The 20,069-nt window shown below is 35.7% G+C and overlaps 1 protein-coding gene and 1 pseudogene across 1 annotated transcript; both read right to left on the bottom strand.

Annotated features, from left to right (window-relative positions):
* Positions 1–10,386: 10,386 nt before the first annotated feature.
* On the bottom strand, positions 10,387–11,325 carry LOC100724840 (olfactory receptor 5AS1). Its single transcript, XM_003467896.2, has one exon. It carries the CDS (start codon positions 11,323–11,325, stop codon positions 10,387–10,389), a length of 939 nt encoding a protein of 312 aa, XP_003467944.2.
* Positions 11,326–15,803: 4,478 nt separating this feature from the next.
* On the bottom strand, positions 15,804–18,908 carry LOC100727577 (heat shock protein 105 kDa-like; annotated as a pseudogene).
* Between the last annotated feature and the right edge of the window lie 1,161 nt (positions 18,909–20,069).

Raw genomic sequence — 20,069 nt, 5'->3', positions numbered from 1 at the left:
ATCTGAGATGAATAAACAATTTTCACATGAAGAAATATAAACAGCAAATAAATATATGAAAAATGTTCATCATCATTAGTCATTAGAGAAATACAAATTAAAACCACACTGTGATTTCATCTCATGCCTGAAAGAATGGCCAAGATCAAGAAAACTATCAACAATAAGTGCTGGAGAGGCTGTGGGGAAAAAGGAACTATTCTTCACTGTTGATGGGAGTGTAGACAAGTGCAACCATTGTGGAGGTCAGTCTGGAGATTTCTCAGAAAGCTGGGACTGGAAGCACCATTTGACCAGCTATTCCACTTCTAGACATATTCCCAGGAGAACTGAAAGCATCATACCACAGTGATATATGTGTACCCATGTTTATAGCAGCACAATTTGTAATAGCCAGATCTTGGAAACAACCTAAATGTCCATCAGCTGAAGAATGGATAAAAAAGTTGTGGTATTTTTATACAGTGGAGTACTACTCAGCTATAAAGAATGACCACATTGAGACATTTATAAATAAATGGGCGCAGCTTGAGACCATACTCATAAGTGAAATGAATCAAACTCACATGTATAAATACCAAATAGTTTCCCTAGTGCAAGAAACGATAAGAATACATAAAAGTACGTGATAATCATGATTCCCAGTCACAGTGGTTTGAAGCCATGTAATGTTTTCACTCATTATTTGGAATGGTTTAAATCTGGGTTGTTTTATTTTATTGTCTGTGTTACTATGAATAACTATTTTAAAGAAAATAAGACAGCGTAATAGCTAGTGCTGATTTAACATCATCCTGTTTTGAAGCCCCATCAAGTTGTTGTTTATCTGTTTCCATTGGTTTTAACATGTTATATCTTATTATATTTTAATGTATGCAATAGCATAAGCAAATTTTTTATAGGAAAAGAGATAATATAGAAACTGATGTTCGGTTTCTGATAGCTGGTTCTAAATACCATGCAATACTTTCATTCTCTTGAACAGTTTCACACTGTCTTGATAAGTTTGATGCTATAGTACACAAAATTAGACTCAAATATTTCAAGGAAAGAGTCACTATGGTAACTACTATTAATGTCAGGCTATCTGGTGGTGAAACACAATGATGCTTAAATTTTTCATTTCTGACTGGTGTTCTATTGATATGTTCTTTTTTATCTCAATCTCCCCCTTTTTTCTTTTTTTTTAAATTAATTTATTTCTTAGTATCTTTTAACTAAGGGAAAACTAAATTAACAATAGTGGGATATATTATAGTAACATTTTGTTTTCCTATTAACCTGATTTGAACCCCTGTATTGTTCTCCACATCTTGTTCTGACTGATTTTATTATATTCTGTTTTGCTTAATAGTATCAAGTTTGAGGGTATAGGCAACCACTTGGAAGACAACCAGATATTCTATGATGCCCATTACGGTTTGACTATTATCTTCTTTGGATATCCTATAAGCTCTCCAATGTGGGTTTTATTGGTCTTCTGTACTGTTTTGTTCAATTTTTTTATACCAGCTGATATAGGCAACTCTTTTTAGGATAACAAGAGGCATAATGGCAACCATTGTTGATCATCTAGTAATCTTTTTTTTTTTCTTTTTTCTTTTTTTGCATTATATACTATATCCATCCTCCTGTTCTGACTCTGTTTTGCTTTGTCACACTGGGTTTTTCTTGGGTGTGTCTTGTTTTTTTGTTGTTGTTGTTTTTTTGTTTTTTGGTTTTTTATCTTTTTTCTTTTCTTTTTCAAAGAAAATGTTATAAGAACTGTGGGAATAATGGAAACAAAAATGTGTGATTGTTAGTGTAAAAAAGAGAGGAAAGAAAGTGATCTAAAGGATATACCTGCAAATATATTTAAATGTGTAGCATAGAAAACCATATTACTGAGTTTTTGTTGGATCATTGAACAGAACTGTCTGCAATCTCACTGTATTAATGTCCACTATGTATGCTTTAATTTTGTAATCTGGACAACTATTTCTGAGATGACAATATGTAACCTATTAACTAGTGAATTCTTACTGTATATTTTTTCTCTTGAAAATCTTTATTACTTGTAGCATTTTACTGTTTTGTTTCATTTAGTTTTGTTTTTCTCTTTAAATTAAAAAAATCAGATCATAATAAAATAGTGGTAAAATAATGAACTTTTCTTGGGTAACAGGCCTTCTCTTAAAGCTTCAGATCTAATCCAGGACATTTATACTAAATCATTTAAATCTCAAATCATGGCATGTAGTAATCATTTTACATACAAATTTAATATTTAAAGCATCCCATTTCAGCAAACCAAATTTTATTCTCTCTATGTAATTAATATTTCTAATTTAAGTAGTCAAGTTAATTATATGTTTAAAGTTGCTTCTAAAACATCATAATATAGATAATACATTTATAATAATTCATTCTTTATCTTTGTCAAAATAACACAAAAATGAAGAATTAATGGGGAATCGGCGTGCAGAGGAGGAGCTGGGCGGATCCGGAGTGCCTGCAGAAGCCCCTTCCTTTGTCTGGAGGAGTGAATATCTCTGCAAGCAGGGAGGGATCCCAGGTTCCTGAGCCACCTCAGCCTGTGGTGAGTGGCCAGCACAGTCTGCCCAAATCTCAGACTGTTCCGGGCCCCCCAGGCTTCTGGGTGCAGTGAAGTGGAGCAGTGGGTTAGAGGCCACTACAGCCGCCTCCCCATTCCGGCTACACCTGGAGGTCTGCGGAGCTCACCGGGTGGGTGGGCCTACACTATCCCCCCCCAGCCCAGCCGCGCCTAGCCATCTGCATGCAGAGGAGGAGTTGGGCAGATCCGGAGTGCCCGCAGAAGGCCCTTCCTTTGTCTGGAGGACTGTGGATATCTCTGCAAGCAGGGAGGGATCACAGACTCCTGAGGCACTGCGGCCTGTGGTGAGTACCCTAACCCAGCTGCGATTCAAGAGCTGTGGATCTACCAAGGGGCAGGTGGGCGCACAGTGTCCCTGAGGCCCAGCTTGTCTGGAACCGCAGAGTTCTGAACAAGCAGAGGAGGGCCATTGGTTCTGCAGGCCCAATGGCCTGGGGTACAGTGGTGCCAGAGTCTCAGTAGCTGCAAACATAGAAGGGGATTTTCAACAGATCCTGAGGAGGCTTTCAAATAACACTTGAAACACAGAAATATAGGAAAATGACAAAACGAAAGACCAAATTACAACCTCAAACCTCCAGCCCATCTCAGGAAACCCTAGGAGGAATGTATTTAGAAGAAAATATATCCCATACTCCTCATATATCAGACACAATAGCTACTGAAGTTGACAAGCAACTCCAGAAAGCTTTAAAGAAATTCAAACTCGAAATAATATCCCAGATAAAAGAAGAAATGATAAAAAAAATGAAAGAGATTCTAAATATATCTAAAGAAAACACAGATAAAAAATTGGAGGAACTAAACAAAAAGATAGAATCCCTAGATGAGCAATATAAGAAACAAACAGAATACATAATGCAGATGCACAGAGATATACAGGAAATAAAAAACTCCACTGAAAGTTGTAAAAACCGCCTTAATGAAAGTGAAGATAGAATTTCAGACCTTGAAGACAGGATTGCAGCTAGTGAACAGGAAAGGAAAGATCTTTTAAAAATAACAAGGAATCAGGAAACAACAATTCAACAACTGCAAGATGATGCAAAGAAGAATAACATAAGAATGATAGGGATTAATGAAAAAGAAGGAGACAACATAAAGGATATCAAGAGGATATTTAGAGAAGCAATGGCTGAAAACTTCCAAAGCATGAGATCAGAAACTGACATCAGGATCAGTGAAGCATATAGAACTCCAAATAGTCATAACCAAAATAAAACTACACCTAGACATCTAATAATCACCATCCCAGAAATCCAACACAAGAATAGATTATTAAAAGCTGTCAGAGAGAAAAGACAGATCACTTATAAAGGAAAACCTATCAGAATCACAGCAGACTTCTCAGCACAAACAATAAAGTCAAGAAGAGCATGGAGTGAAGTATTCCAGATCCTAAAGCAAAATGATTTCCAACCTAGACTGATATATCCTGCAAAACTATCATTTAAAATAGATGGTGAAATATGATACTTCCATGACAAAGAACAGCTGAAGAACTTCATGAACACCAAACCAACCCTGCAAAAAATATTGAAAGACACTTTAGATACACAAAGGAAAAAACCACTAAGCAAAGCAAATAATTAAACAGAACAGAATGATAAAGATGCAACAGCAGAGAGATAAGATTCCTACAATTAACCAACATTTCACAGTAATAACCATTAATGTAAATGGTCTCAATGCACCAATCAAAAGAAACAGACTAGCAGAATGGATCAAGAAACAAAATCCAACCATATGCTGTTTACAGGAAACCCATCTAACCCAGAAGGATACTCACAGACTGAAAGTCAAAGGATGGAAAACAATTCTTCATGCAGCAGGAATCCAAAAAAAGGCAGGAGTAGCCATTCTGTTTGCAGACAACGTGAACTTTAAACCAACAATGACCATAAAGGATAAAGAAGGTCACTACATACTCGTAAGGGGAAAACTCCAAGAGGAAGAAATAACTATCTTAAATATATACGCACCAAACTCCAGAGCACCCAGTTATATAAAACAATTATTAACAGAAATGAAAACTCAAATTATCAGCAACACAATTGTAACAGGAGACCTTAATACGCCATTGACACCAAGGGACAGATCGACCAGACAGAAAATGAGTAAAGAAATAACAGAACTGAATCATACCTGTGAACAAACGGGTTTGATAGACATATACAGAATGTTCCACCCAACAACATCAGAATACACATTCTTCTCAGCAGTACATAGATCATTTTCTAAAATAGACCATATAGTAGCTCACAGAACATATTTAAACAAGTGCAAAAGAGCTGAAATCATCGCTTGCATGTTATCGGATCACAGCGCTCTGAAATTAGAAATTAATGATAAAAGATACTGCAAAAATCCCACAAACACATGGAAACTGAATAACACACTCTTGAGTAATCAGTGGGTCACAGAAGAAATTAAAGAAGAAATCAAACAATACCTAAAAGAAAATGAAAATACAGATACAACTTACCAGAATCTGTGGGATGCAATGAAAGCCGTCCTGAGAGGAAAATTTATTGCACTGAGTTCCCACATCAGGAAAACAGAACGAATACAAATAAATAACTTGATGCTACACCTCAAACAGCTAGAAAAAGAAGAGCAAGTCAAGCCCAAAGCCAAAAGAAGAGAGGAAATTATAAAAATCAGAGTAGAAATCAATGCAATAGAGACTAAGAAAACAATCCAAAGGATCAACAAATCAAAGAGTTGGTTCTTTGAAAGAATAAATAAAATTGATAAGCCCCTAGCCAACCTTATTTTAAAAAGGGAAGAAAAAGCTCAAATTCATGCAATAAGAAATGAAAAAGGAGAAGTCACTACAGAACCAATAGAAATACAGAAGATCATCAACACCTATTTCGAAAACCTCTACTCTCAAAAGTTTGATAACACAGAAGAAATAGACAGATTCTTAGAAGCATATGAAGTGCCAAAGCTAGATCAAGAGGATGTAAAATTGTTGAATAACCCAATCTCGGCTACTGAAATTGAAAATGTAATTAATTCCTTACCCACCAAGAAGAGCCCAGGCCCAGATGGATTCACTGCAGAATTCTACAAGAAATACAAAGAAGACGTAATGCCGACACTCCTCAAACTATTCAATGAAATTGAAAGGGAAGCAATCCTTCCTAAGTCATTCCTGGAAGCAAATATTACTCTAGTACCAAAACCTGAGAAAGACCCAACTATAAAAGAGAACTATAGACAGATCTCCCTAATGAACACAGATGCAAAAATCCTCAATAAAATATTAGCAAATAGGATCCAGCAAATCATCAAGAAGATTATACACCATGACCAAGTGGGATTCACCCCAGGAATGCAAGGATAGTTCAACATACGCAAATCAATAAATGTAATCCACCATATCAATAAAGCCAAAAATAAGAATCACATGATCATTCCTATAGATGCAGAAAAAGCCTTCGATAAGGTCCAACATTTATTCATGATAAAAACTCTACAGAAAATTGGAATTGATGGTCTTTACCTCAATATAATAAAGGCCATTTATGACAAACCAACAGCCAGCATCATACTAAATGGCCAAAAATTGAAAGCCTTTACTTTAAAGTCGGGTACAAGACAAGGATGTCCTTTATCACCACTCCTATTTAATATAGTACTGGAAGTACTAGCCAGAGCAATTAGGCAAGAAAGAGAAATAAAAGGGGTAAAGATAGGAAAAGAAGAAGTTAAGTTGTCATTGTTTGCAGATGACATGATACTCTACATAGAAGACCCCCTAAGCTCCATTGAAAGACTCTTAGATACAATAAATAAATTCAGTAATGTGGCTGGATACAAAATCAATACTCAGAAATCAATAGCATTCCTATACACGAACAACAAAATCACAGAGAGGGAAATAAGAGAAACTGGACTATTCACATTAGCAAGCAAAAAAATGAAATATTTAGGAATTACTCTTACAAAAGAAGTGAAAGACTTATACAGTGAAAACTATAATACACTGAAAAAGGAAATTGAAGATGATCTCAGAAAATGGAAAGACATCCCTTGCTCATGGATAGGAAGAACAAACATTGTGAAGATGGCCATTCTCCCAAAACTCTTATACAGATTCAATGCAATCCCAATAGAAATACCATCAACATACCTTATAGATCTAGAGAAATCACTCCTAAATTTCATCTGGAACCAGAAGAGACCTAGAATCGCAAAAGCAGTTCTAAGCAGCAAAGACAAAGCAGGAGGCATCACATTCCCTGACTTGAAATTATACTACAAAGCAACAGTAGTAACATCAACATGGTATTGGAATCAAAACAGAGCTGAAGATCAATGGAATAGATTAGAAGATACAACCACAACTACAAACACACTCAACCACCTTATCTTTGATAAAGGAGCCAACCAGGTTCATTGGAAGAACGACAGTCTCTTTAATAAATGGTGCTGGAAAAACTGGCTCTCCATTTGCCGAAAACTAAAGCTAGACCCATGTCTATCACCATGTACTAAATTAAAATCTAAATGGGTCAAAGATCTGAATATTAAAATAGAAACGCTAAATCTATTGGAAGACAAATTGGGTAGAAACCTTGGAGACATAGGAGTAGGTAGAGAATTCACGAACAGGACTCAAACTGCACGGGAAATACTTCCCAGAATCAATAACTGGGACCACTTCTTATTAAAAAGTTTCTGCATGTCAAAAGAAATCTCCAGCATAGTGAAAAGAAAACCCACAAACTGGGAAAAGATTTTAGTGAACTCTCTCTCAGACAAGGGACTCTTGTCTAAAACATATAAAGAATTAAAAAAACTCACTCAGACCAAAATTCAAAGGTCCAATCCAAAAATGGGCATCTGAGATGAATACGCAATTCTCAGATGAAGAAATGCAAATGGAAAATAAATACATGAAAAAATGCTCATCATCATTGGTCATTAGAGAAATGCAAATTAAAACCACACTGAGATACCATCTCACTCCTGAAAGAATGGCCAGGATCAAGAAAATGAACAACAACAAATGCTGGAGAGGCTGTGGGGAAAAAGGAACTCTCCTGCACTGTTGGTGGGACTGTAGACTGGTACAGCCTTTGTGGAGGTCTGTCTGGAGGTTTCTCAAAAAGTTGGGATTGGAAATCCCATTTATTCCAGCTATTCCACTTCTAGGCATATTCCCAGAAGAACTGAAAGCATCATACCACAGGGATATATGTGCACCTATGTTTATAGCAGCACAATTTGTAATCGCCAGATCTTAGAAACAACCCAAGTGTCCATCAACTGAGGAATGGATAAAAAAGTTGTGGTATTTCTATACAATGGAGTATTATTCAGCTATAAAGAAGGATCACATTGAGATATTTATCAATAAATGGGCGCAGCTTGAGACCATACTCATAAGTGAAATAAATCAATCTCGCATGTATGAATACCGAATAGTTTCCCTAATGTAAGTAATGATTCAAATATATAAAAATATGTGATAATCATGATTCCCCATTATGTGGCCTTGAAGCCTTATAAAATTTTCACTTATTAATTAGAAAGACTTTATTCTGGGCTTCTTGATATGGAAATATTTGAAGCTATAGTATATGAAGTTTTATCCAAATATTTTAAGGAAAAAGACAGACACTATGGTAACTACTATTCTTTAAAAAATTATTTAGCTATTTCTTATGTTTATTTTAATTAAGGGAAAAATTTTAAAAATTAGGATATATAATAGTAACTCTTTTCGATCTCCTATTGACTTGTTTTGAAGTCCTGTAATACTCCCACGATCTTGTTTTGACTGATTAGACTCTGTTCCATTCTGTGCGATAGTAGCAAGTCTGAGGGTATAGGCAACTAATTTGAAGGCAATAAGATTCACAAAGATGCCCATTCTGGTTTGACTATTGTCTCCTTTGGAAGTCCTGTAATGTTCACAATGCCTAAGTTTTATTGGTCTTGTTCTCTACTGTTTTGTCCAACTTTATAATATCTAATGAGATAGACAATTCCTTTTAAGGAAACAAGAGACAACGTTGATAACCATTGTTGATAACCTTGTACTCTGTTCTACATCATGTGCTATGTCTATCCTTGGTTTTGACTTACAGCTTTGTTTTGCCATATTTGACTTTATTCTCTCCCCCCCCCCAAAAAGGTAACAAGAACTAAGGAGTAATAAAATCCAAAATGTGTAAATTTTGTTGTAAAAAAGAGAGGGAGGAAAAAAAAAAAAGAAGTGCTCTAACGGATATAACAGCAAGTGTGTTTAGGGGTGTTAAATAGCTGACTATATTAATGTTTTTGGATCATTGAACACAGCTGTTTGCAGTCTCTCTGTTTGAATGTCTACTTTGTATTCTTTGATACTGTGATTTGAGCAACTATTTCCAAGATGATAATATGTAATCTATTAACAGGTGATTTCTTACTGTTATGTTTTTTTTTTTTTTGTAGTTCTGTATTATGTGTAACCTTACATTACTTTGTTCTGTTTTGTGTTTTTCTCTTTTTCCTCTTAAATAAAAAAAATAATTAATGGGAAAAAGCAAAAAAAAAAAGTCTGTTGATGATAAAAACTGATCTCATGTAGACCAAAACAAAACAAAACAAAAAAGCAACCTATTATCCAGGCATGGTGGCGAACACCTATAATCCAGCACTTTTGATGCTAAGGCAGAAATATCGCTATGAGTTCCAATTTAACCTGGGCTACAAAGTGAGTTCAAAACCAGTCTGAATTACAGAGCAACACCCTGTTTCAAAAGAAAAGGTAAAAAAAAAGCAAACAAAAGAAAAAATAAAAAAAACAGAAGAAAAGAAAAAAGATCTCAGGGGAAAAACTGCTTGTGGTAAAATGAGTTTGCATTGTAAACTTACAGAAAAAAAATTATCAGAGCAATTGTTTACCTCTTGTTGAAGAAACATCCTCAATGAATATGTCTATAAAATAGATTATGAATAATCAGTGTTTTGCAATACATAATCTTAATAATCTTCAGTGTAATACATAATCAGTGCAATACATAATCTTAATAATCTTCAGTATAACTTAGAATTACACTAGGTGCTGTGTATAGAAGAGACCCATTGAAGTAACTAACTCAACCTAAAGAAAATCAGATTTGATATTTCACTGTGACTCAGTAGTAAAGAAATAATTAAACTATACCTTCTTCCAGAATTCCTGAAAGCCACAAGAACCACCACCACTGCCATTCCCAGCCATTATTAATACTATAAAATTTCTGTGTTAATGAATGATTTTTAAGTACAGAACCTAGATTCACTACCTTTCATAAATGGAGCATATTTAATTTACCTGATCATCTTTCCAAGTATCCATCCAATCATCCTTTGTGTTACATGTGTAAGAAAGATGTTCAAAATACTAGGTATTACATACATTTTGAAAATAGTATGCATATTCTTTGCCTTAAACAGCTTCTAACTGGGTTTGATAACTATTAAATAATCTATGCTTTTTATAAAACATGATAAAGAATATGAATGAGCAAATATTCAAAACATTTTGGAAACAGTAAAAGAGAAAATGTTAACAGTCATTTTCATTTAGCAATGTCTTAAAAGGTAGGCAAACTTTGGAGAAAATTTTTCTGAAAGAAATAATAACACACTTTAAGGCATTTAGGATTAAAAGCTACATTTATGTCTAGGATATGATGACAAATTTCAAATAGTAGATACAGGAGGTGGCTAACGATGCCTTTAGAAGAGAAAGTTAGTGTTTACTTAGGAGGAAATGATTCAGATTTTATTCATCTGAAAATCCACTCTTTTTCAAGAAGCTTTTTAAGTGCGTTTTTCACATCCTTGTTCCTGAAGCTATAGATGATTGGGTTGAACATGGGAAAGACAACAGTGTAAAACACAGCAATGCCTTTATCCAAGGCCAGGGAGTAGCTGGCGGCAGGGCGCAAGTACATGAATAGGAGTGTCCCATAGAATAAGGCCACAGCCAGGAGGTGGGGTGTGCAGGTGGAGAAAGCTTTGCTTCTGCCGCCAGAAGACTTCATGAGCAATACGGTGTGGAGGATACAGGCGTAGGAGATAAATATGACCGCAAAGGTGCTGCTCTGAATGAAACCACACAGGGCAAAGAGTAGAAGCTGGTTGATGTGAGTATCCACACACGACAAAGCCAGAAGTGGGGGAATGTCACAGAAGAAATGATCGACCACGTTAGAGCCACAGTACGAAAGCCTGAAGGCCAGTGAGACGTGCACCAGCGAGGTGGTGCTTCCACTGGCGTAGGCCAGCAGGACCAGGCCGAGGCAGAACCTGGGAGTCATCCGGGCAGAGTACAGCAGAGGCTGGCGGACGGCAGCATAGCGGTCGTAGGCCATGGCAGCCAGGACCAGGCACTCCGCATCCACGCAGCAGGCGAAGGAGAGCATCTGCAGGGCGCAGCCCTGGAAGGAGATGCGCTTCTTGGAGGCCACGAAGTTTGCCAGCATCTGGGGAGCAATTGTTGTAGAGTAGCAGATGTCCAAGAAAGCCAAGTTGCTCAGAAAATAATACATTGGATTTCGGAGGCTGCGATCAGTGTTAATTAGGATTATTAAGCCCAAATTTCCTGACACAGTTAACATGTACACTACAAGAAATACCACAAACAAGGTGATTCTGAGAGGGAGGAAATCTGTGAATCCCACAAGTACAAACTCGGCTGGCGCAGTGTAATTAGGCTCCAACATCTTAGGTTTTATAATTTTCAGTCTGAAATTAGGTGGCATTCGATGCTGTGAATTGAACTGGGTGAGAGATAAAGCAAAGATATCCTTACTCTAAATTTTAAAGTAAATAAAAAGTTAATAAATTCTTTTGTAATTTTTTTATTTTAAAGAAAAAACAGAAAACAAAAACAAAAAAGAAACAACTACAACAAAAATCCTAAAACAATAGTAATACAGGTTTTCAAACGAGATGATAGAAAATTTTTTTATTTAAAGAGAAGAAGAAAAAAAGAAAGGACATTTAAAAATGTAGTAAAAGGGTACAAATAATACAGTATTTCTAGAAAAAATATATACAGTACTAAATCACCAGTTAATAGGCTGCATATTATCTTCCCAGAACAGTTGTCATATCACTAAATGAAAGCATATAAAGTGGACATTCATACAGTGAAATTGGAGACAGTTCCGTTCAATGATCCAACAAAAGCTCAGTTATATGGTTTTCCATCCTACACACTCAAACATACCTGCGGTTATATCCCTTAGTCCACCTTGCTTTCCTCTCTTTTTTACAGTAACAATTAGACTTTTAGGGTTTTATTACTCTCACGGTTCTTATTACTTTTTTGAAGAGAATAAAAACAAATGTGACTAAGCAAAACAGTCAGAACAGAAGGGTGGGCATAGCATGTGATGCAAAAATAGAATACCAGGTGATCAAAAGTGGTTACCATTGTGCCTCTTGCTATTTTTAAATTGAGTTGTCTATATCATCAGGTATAATAGAATTGATCAAAACAATACGGAATAAAACCAATAAAATCTACACTGAGGACCTTACAGGACCTCAAATAAAAGGATGATAGTCAATCCATATTGGGCATCATAGTATATCTTAATTAAATTATAATTTAATTATAATTTTAATTATATTTTATAATTATAATTTTAATTAAATTATATATTTTTGCAATTATTAAAAACAGAGGGATATATTTGAGAACATCTGTAATTTTTGAAATATTAAGTAAATAGATACAATCTTGTTCTTATTTTGATTCATACAAAATTAGTATTAAAATGTCACACTCTCAAAACAAAAGCAGGTTTTGAAAATAAACAATCACATGAAATGTGGAATTGTACTTTATTTCCCAATAGTTTTGTGTGATTTATAAAAATTGCATTGACTATTGATTTTGTTGTAAAAATAAATTTTACAATACATGATTCCTAGAAATGAAACTCTAAAAAGTGTCAGGAAAATCAGCTCTTCTGAGACTTTAAAACTTTTATTGGGATTAATTTAGTTTATCACAATCATATGAATTAGTATTTATTTTCCCATAGATAATTTTTGAGACCAAGTAATTTGTTCACATTCATATATGCCTTTTATTCACCCATGTGACTTTTCTATAAATAATAAATAGAAAATATATGTTTCATGTTATTTTTTAAGAAAATTTTGACAACTGATGGTAAGCTCTGACTGTCATTTCTGCTGGTTTTGCTATTTATTCATTACAACATAATTAAAAGTACTCAGAACTGTGCACTGGATCCTGTGAAAGGATCTGGTATCCATGAAGAAGTTGCCATTTAGTAAGAGACTCTGGAAGTTGGTGGCAATGTGGGGAATAAACATTGGTAGAATCTTGATCACAGTGTTTTTGTTTTAGAACTTTTATCTTAGTCCATGGTGAAATTAAGAATTCCATCCTATCCACAGCTCTGTTTGGATTTATCCTTTCTGTATTCTTAAGGGCAGAATTTAACGGTGTTAGCATTTCAGTGAATTCAATATAGACTCTATATATCAGAATATTTCTGTAAATTCCCCATGAACAAAGTATGTTACACAGACATGATCTAATTTTTTCTTCTTGGAAAGTCCAATGGACACTTAAAAGGTTCACTGCATAAAGCACTTGTTTATCAAATGTAAGATAAAGCAGAATTCTAAATTTTGTTTACAGACTTTGTAAACAAAACAATAGTTCTTTCAATAATCCTGTCAACTCTTTAGCTAAAGGTTTAAACTTCTGAATTTTAAAGTACCAAAAAGGAAACCTGATTTATGAGATTCTGAAATTGCCTCAAAGAGACTATTCAATCATATCTCTATAAACATTAGTATTTTAATTTTAGGAGCAATCTACATTTACACTTTAGATTCATCACATTGTCTGTTTATGTGCTTTAGAGTGTGTGGAGCCGGTAAAAAGGAGGCCATGAAAGAGGGAAGAAGGCCAAGATATTAATTAAATATCTAGAGATATAGACTTTTTTCCTGTGATATACTCTCAAGAATTTCACATTTACATTATTTTTTAATTTGTAAATTGTACCTATTTTATTTATTAAATTACACCTACTCTGTTATGCAATTCTGTGAAAGAGAAGTTCATCTGTGTACATTTAAGAGCTCTCAAATTCTTCAGTAAAACTTTGTTTTGGGATTTTTATTAAAATTAGTTGAAAATAATAATACTGTGGCATAAAAGATATGCTTCAATCATTTGTAGAAAAATAGAAGCACTTGAGAGTATTTCATTCAGTGAGATAAATCAGATACACATGCTTAACAATCATGTGGATTTTCTTATATGAAAATCTGAAAGTGATGAAAACTATAGGTAATTGATAAAGATAGAGACTGACCAAGAAGATATCTTCCAAGCACCTGGCACTCATAATTTCCTTGTATGTCATAGTTATGTTTTGAAATGGACATCTCTTAATACAACATAATACCTGAAATATATATAAAGATACATTTAACTGGCCCAGGTTCATAACAGTAGGATTCCAGTTCTTAATTCTTAGTCAGAATACCACAGTGCTTCTGATCATGAGGTGTTTTCTGGTGTTGTAGGAACTGCAAAGAGATTACCTAACTGTATGGTGTTAATACTGATGAGGGGCTGATGAATGATCCAATCCAGTCCTAGTTTTCAAATGTGACAGATGAATCAGAGTCACATGGTCATCCAACAAGTGACACATGACTTTAATGAGTAACACTTAAGACCAAGGTCTACTGCTATTCTTAAGTCACCATGATAACTTCAATGCCATTTAAAACACTTTGCATTTCATTTTTGAATAAGAGACTGAAACTTCAGTGTAACTTTCATTCTCTTGCTGGATTCAGCTCTTATTAGTCTCAGCAGAGGTCAGAGGCATCTCCTAAATTTAGCTGATCACCCCCACTCAGAGGTCAGAGGCATCTCCTAAATTTAGCTGATCACCCCCACTCTCATTAACAAGCCATTTCTTAAAGGTGTCTGTACTGAATTTTTCCTTTTCTGAAGGAGATATCCATGCTACAAATTATTTAAAGCCACTGACATTTATTTCATTGTCTTTTACGAATGATACCCAGTTGTGCTGATTAAGCACATAGAATTTGAAGTTAGGAAAACTTGAGATTAAATTCAAATATGAATTCTAAACTTCTAGAAGTCTTTGAACTTTTCTGTACCTAAATTGGGCTTCTGTGATTAATTCATGTAATAAAATACTGTAAGATTAAAATGAAGAAACTAACAAATTTCTTGCAGCAAACTTATAGAACATATTATGTTGTACATGCATATAAATATATTAATTCTTGTTATTTAATAAAAATCAATATCAATGACAATTTTAGTATTAAATATTTTAATTTTTGAATTTGATATGCTTGTATTTCTAGGTGATATTTACCAGCATAAACATAACTTAAGCATATTATGAGTAAATGTGTGCTAAATGCTCTTATAATTTACAATTTAACTTCTTAAAATTAGTAAGATGGTTGGTTTCCCCAAAGTTCTATGATAGGTAAGGAAATTTCCTTCTCATGGTAATAATGTGAGCAATGTATTGGTTTATAATTTTTTTATAACTGCCACAGATAAGGTAAGAGTAGTGGACCTGCACACTATTAAGTTTCATCTGCTTTCCAAATCCAAATACTTGCACAAATTGAGAAAAACTGCAGCAAGTCTACCTAAATTAAATCCATTATGTCCATATCATTTACAGAAAGCACTCTATTTATACCTTAGAAAATAAATCACTTACTTTCTCACAATCTAGAATCTTGAATTGTAGGACTTACAACACACCAGATGACATACATTTCCAGGTTTTAGAAATAAGTCTTATAAAGGAAGAGTATTTATCTTTTTGTCTTTGACCCTGGGGACATTATCCCAAGATAGTCGCCAACTGCAGTAGAACAGGTAATTATTCTCTTTCTAGTCCTATAGCTTAGTAATTTATTTTAAATAAATAAATATGAAGAATAGTTTTTTAAAAAGCGAGTAGACAGCTAAAGCATTGCAAGTCTCTATTGCAGGAAGAATCTTTTTTTTTAGAAATGACACCATAGGATGAACTTTATTTTAAAGCTAATCAAATTTTCACAATCGGTTACAACAGATACACATCTTCCATTTCACACCTTCACATGACAATATACTGTGCAGTGAGAGATAATTTTAAAGTTTTGTTCTGCATGCTGCTAACACATTTGACTAGCTTTTGTTTTACTCAATGAATTAATATGAAAGCAAAATTATTCTATTGGACAGAATTATTTTTTGAAAGCCCTTATGAAATCAGACTTAAGTCTTGTTTACAAACAGCCACACCCACACACATGCTGAAATGGAGCGCAAAATGCAAGAAAACTACCTTGGTAATAAGAAATGCTTAAAGATTTTAATCACAGCCCTCTTGAACAAGCAGTAGTTCGTTTCTTCAAAAGACCAAAATCAATTTCATCCTCAGTGATACAAAGGGTAACACTGCACAGAAGCTTAGTATGAATTCACAATTCCACAGGAATCTGAAAGTTACCAAGGCAATTTTCCCTTTTAGGACCATAAAGACTACAGACTTAAGCTTTACTCTCTTTCCATATAATACACAAAATGTCTAGACATCCTTCAAAAAGAAAATATAAATAGTCTCAGTATGTTATGTAGAATCACATACTATGGCAAAAATATTTCATTAATTGAAGGAATAAGCCAATTTAACACCACCTAATCCAAGTCCATATTAACAGAACTCCTCATTGGGGTAACATTCATCATTCTGATGTGGCAGTTCAGCACCGAAATTATTTTTGCCTTCTAAATCTTCTTCCTTTTTATCAATATTTGGGCCATTTGGAGTTCTTTCCAGTTTAGGTGATCCGATTTTTGGTTTGGGTGTGCTACCACAGGTTCACAAACATTGTTCAATTCCTTGATTTTTGTTTTTATTTCATGTGCACGTACAACTGGATCCTGATCAAGATTCCATGTAGCCTGAGCATTCACGACATTATTCATCCACTTCATCACTTCATTAACAGATTTCTCAACTTTTTTCATTTCAGATTCATCAATATGGTTGTACTTCTCATCCTTGTGTCTAAAGTCAGCTGTTATCTTGGTGTAGTGCTACAGCCTCTCTCCCAGTTCCTCTAACACTCTCGGTCATTCCTCAGCTTCCTGAAATTGGACTTTAACTGTAGCGCCAATTTTCATTAGCTCTTCCAACTTGTCAGCCTATGCTTGTTTAGACTGATCCTCACCTTCCTCGTACAACCAGTCTTCAGTCTCTGTGAGGAGTCTCAAAAAGTTCTGATGGTCCTGCTCACAGAAGAAGTCCACACAGCTTGTCCCTAAACTCATATACATATTCTTCCACTGTGTTTTTAGCATCGTTTCTTTCTTTTTCCAATTTATCCTGCATTATCATCTTCCCCTCTGTCTCAATGTACATGTTAAGGTCTTTGCCTAACTGCCGGACCAAGTTGGCTTCAATAGATAGCTCAACACTCACCACCTTTATTTTGCGTTTTTTAGCTTCTGGAGGTTGGTCAACTTTCTTTTCACCTGCTTTGTCAGCATCTGGGTTTTTGTTTTCTTCTGAGGTAAGTTCAGGTGAAGGGGAGACTGTGAGGTTTGCTGACCATCAGTTTGTACCTGGGGCTGTGTTCCAGCTTCACTGTTGTCTTGCTGGATATTTTTTTCAGTGTCTGGGTTTTCAGATGGTCTCTGATTGGGACACTCCATGTCTGCTTCAATAGAAGACACTTCATTGTCTTTGGTTAGAATTTTCTCCACCATAGAGGCCGTAGAGATGGTGAAAATGCCGTGGGTGTTCACTCAAACTTTGACTTTGACTTTATTTCTCACCATTTTTCTGTGCAGAAACATTTTGAACTACAAACCGACCTATTTTTGCTTCTGGATATGGAATTCCTTGAGGATCAGAATAGAAAGCTTCTAGCTCAAAAGGTCCTCTTCTCAAGAAGGTGAGAACTTTGGAGAAAGGGGCAGCATGGTTTCGACTAAATACTGCTTGAACCAACCCCTTCAGTATCTTCTGAATCATGGTTCCATATCAAAGATACTGGAAAAAGAATGAGTCTGTGACAGAGAATTCTCGAACTTTAAATGCTGGAGAAAGGATTGCACACTGTAATGCGCATCCTCTAGCGACTGCTTCATCTGCACTGAGTGTTGTGCTAACATCTTTTCCAAAGAATTTGGCAATTTTTTCTTTCACGGCTGGAATTCGTGTAGTGCCCCCAACTATCTCAACAGCACTCACATTTTCTACTTTGAGCTGAGTTTGCTCCATCAGTGAATAAAGAGGAACTTCTATTTTTTGTAGGAGATCTGCACAGAGTTCTTCAAGTGACCTGTTCATCTTTCCTGAAGCATCTTTGTCATTTATAAAGCATTCAATATTCAGTGGTATGTCTGTGCTGTTAGAACTCATCAGCTCTTTCAATTTTTCACATTCCCGATACAGACGAAGGAGAGCCCAAATTCTGGATTTTGCATCCAACTTGTACTTAGTATTAAATTCGGCACAAAAATGTTCCACTAATTTTTCATTAAAGTTTTTTCCTCCTAAGAATGGCTCAAGAGCTGTTCCCAGTACCTTCAGTTTGCTCTTGTTAAAAGCACAGGCAGACACCTGAAGAGCTGAGTGTCCCATATCAACAAAGACGACTATCCGAGGTTTCTCCTCCGGGCTTGGGAGATCCTGCTTATAAATTCCACAATTCAAAGCAACAGCTGTCATATCATTCATAAGTCTTAAACAGTTCAGGCCAACAATTTGTGCAGCATCTAGTACAGATCGTCTCTCAGCATCTGTGAAGAAAGAAGCAAATGAAATAACACAATCTGTTACTGGTTTCTTGAGGTTGTATTCAGCAGTTTCCTTTAACTTAGTCAACAACATGACTGCTATCTGCTCCACACTAAACAGATGTTCTTCGTCCATGTACATCACCTTTATTCCAACTCCGCTCTTTTTCATTGGAACCAAATCATAACTTAAATTTTCCTTCTCCTTTTGAATGAAGGGGTCATTGAATGTTCGACCATGAAATCTCTTAAAGTTAGACACCGTATTGTTTGCATGAGTGATTTGCTGATTTTTGGCTGCAACTCCATTGTTCTGTTTTTTGATCCAAATGATATGACTGATCGGTGCCTCCACCGGCCCCTCCACGTGCCACTTCCGCTTCCTTCTTCCGGAGCCTTCTGGATTCTACCCAATGGGTGGCTGGTTCCCCGGGAGACGGCGGTGGTTGCCATGGTGACAAGACAGTCGCCAGGGCGCCATTGGCTCCAGCAGGCAGGGCTGAGCCTCCTCCACCCCTGCCCATCCTTTAATGTCCTAATCACGTAGGCAATAAAGTATAACGCAGAAACTCCTAATATTCATAATTTGCTACTGGATGGTGGTATCCGACCCTTAGCCTCTTAAGTGGGGCTATGCACAGGAACAACCCCACACACACACACTTCTCAGTGATTTCAAGACTCCCTGGAGCGAGGCGGAACCGTAAGAAGAATCTTATACAACAATAGAATCAAACCCGTGATTCTGCCAATCAATGGGAAAAGTACAATTTTTCCTAGACGCTCTTGGTTTCTATAAGTTGGAGAAGACACCTTAGCACTCTGTTGTTGGGAACCAGGCTGCGTAAGGGTAACATTACTGATTACAGTGTTCCCTGGCTGTGTTGGGAAAGCCCATATTCACAGCCTCTGAAGTCAAGATAATACTGCATCTGAGGACTTTTGGCTCTCAGTCTGATTCCAGGGCGGCAATAACAGCCAACCTTAAGGATAAAATAGTTGTCTTAATTAGCAATATTTACTGGTTGGAATGCCTTTATTCTGCTTCTCAAAGCCTTGTTCATTTTCCAAGCTTTTGTCTCAAATGTGCCCTCCACTTCCCCACATGCCCACAATATGTTAAGAACTCAATAAATACTGATATTCCAGAGAAGTCTTTGTCTCAGTTCCGAGAGAACTCTGACCTTCCTGGAACCCCACAAACTATAATACTCTGTCTATTGTCTTTTATCCTACCCTGTATGCTTCCCCATAAGACTGGGGTCTTTGCCAGCTCCCTACATTGTGTTTGTTTCTCAGTTACCTGAGACACTAGAAAGGACAGTCTTGAATGTCAAACTAATTCTCAAGCAACTAGAATTTTGTCACTTCACAGTTGTGAAGCCTTGAGCTGCTAACTTTACATATTTTTTTTATTTAAGAGGAAAAAGAGAAAAACACAAAACAAAACAAAGCGGTGTAAGGGTACACGTAATACAGAACTACAAAAAAAAAAAAACATAACAGTAAGAAAGCACCTCTTAGTAGATTACATATTATCATCTTGAAAATAGTTGCTCAAATCACAGTATCGAAGAATACAAGGTGGACATTCAAACAGGGAGACTGCAAACA

Source organism: Cavia porcellus, unplaced genomic scaffold (assembly GCF_034190915.1).
Source record: "Cavia porcellus strain 051 isolate PalLab524CR breed Dunkin Hartley unplaced genomic scaffold, mCavPor4.1 scaffold_17, whole genome shotgun sequence".
In the NCBI taxonomy this organism is placed as follows: Eukaryota; Metazoa; Chordata; class Mammalia; order Rodentia; family Caviidae; genus Cavia; species Cavia porcellus.
The sequence above is the reverse complement of the archived record's forward strand: the minus strand, read 5'-3'. Positions and strand labels throughout refer to the sequence as shown.

Excerpts from the sequence above, each read along its gene's own strand:
- LOC100724840 (XM_003467896.2), bottom strand. The coding sequence starts at position 11,325 with ATGTTGGAGCCTAATTACACTGCGCCAGCCGAGTTTGTACTTGTGGGA.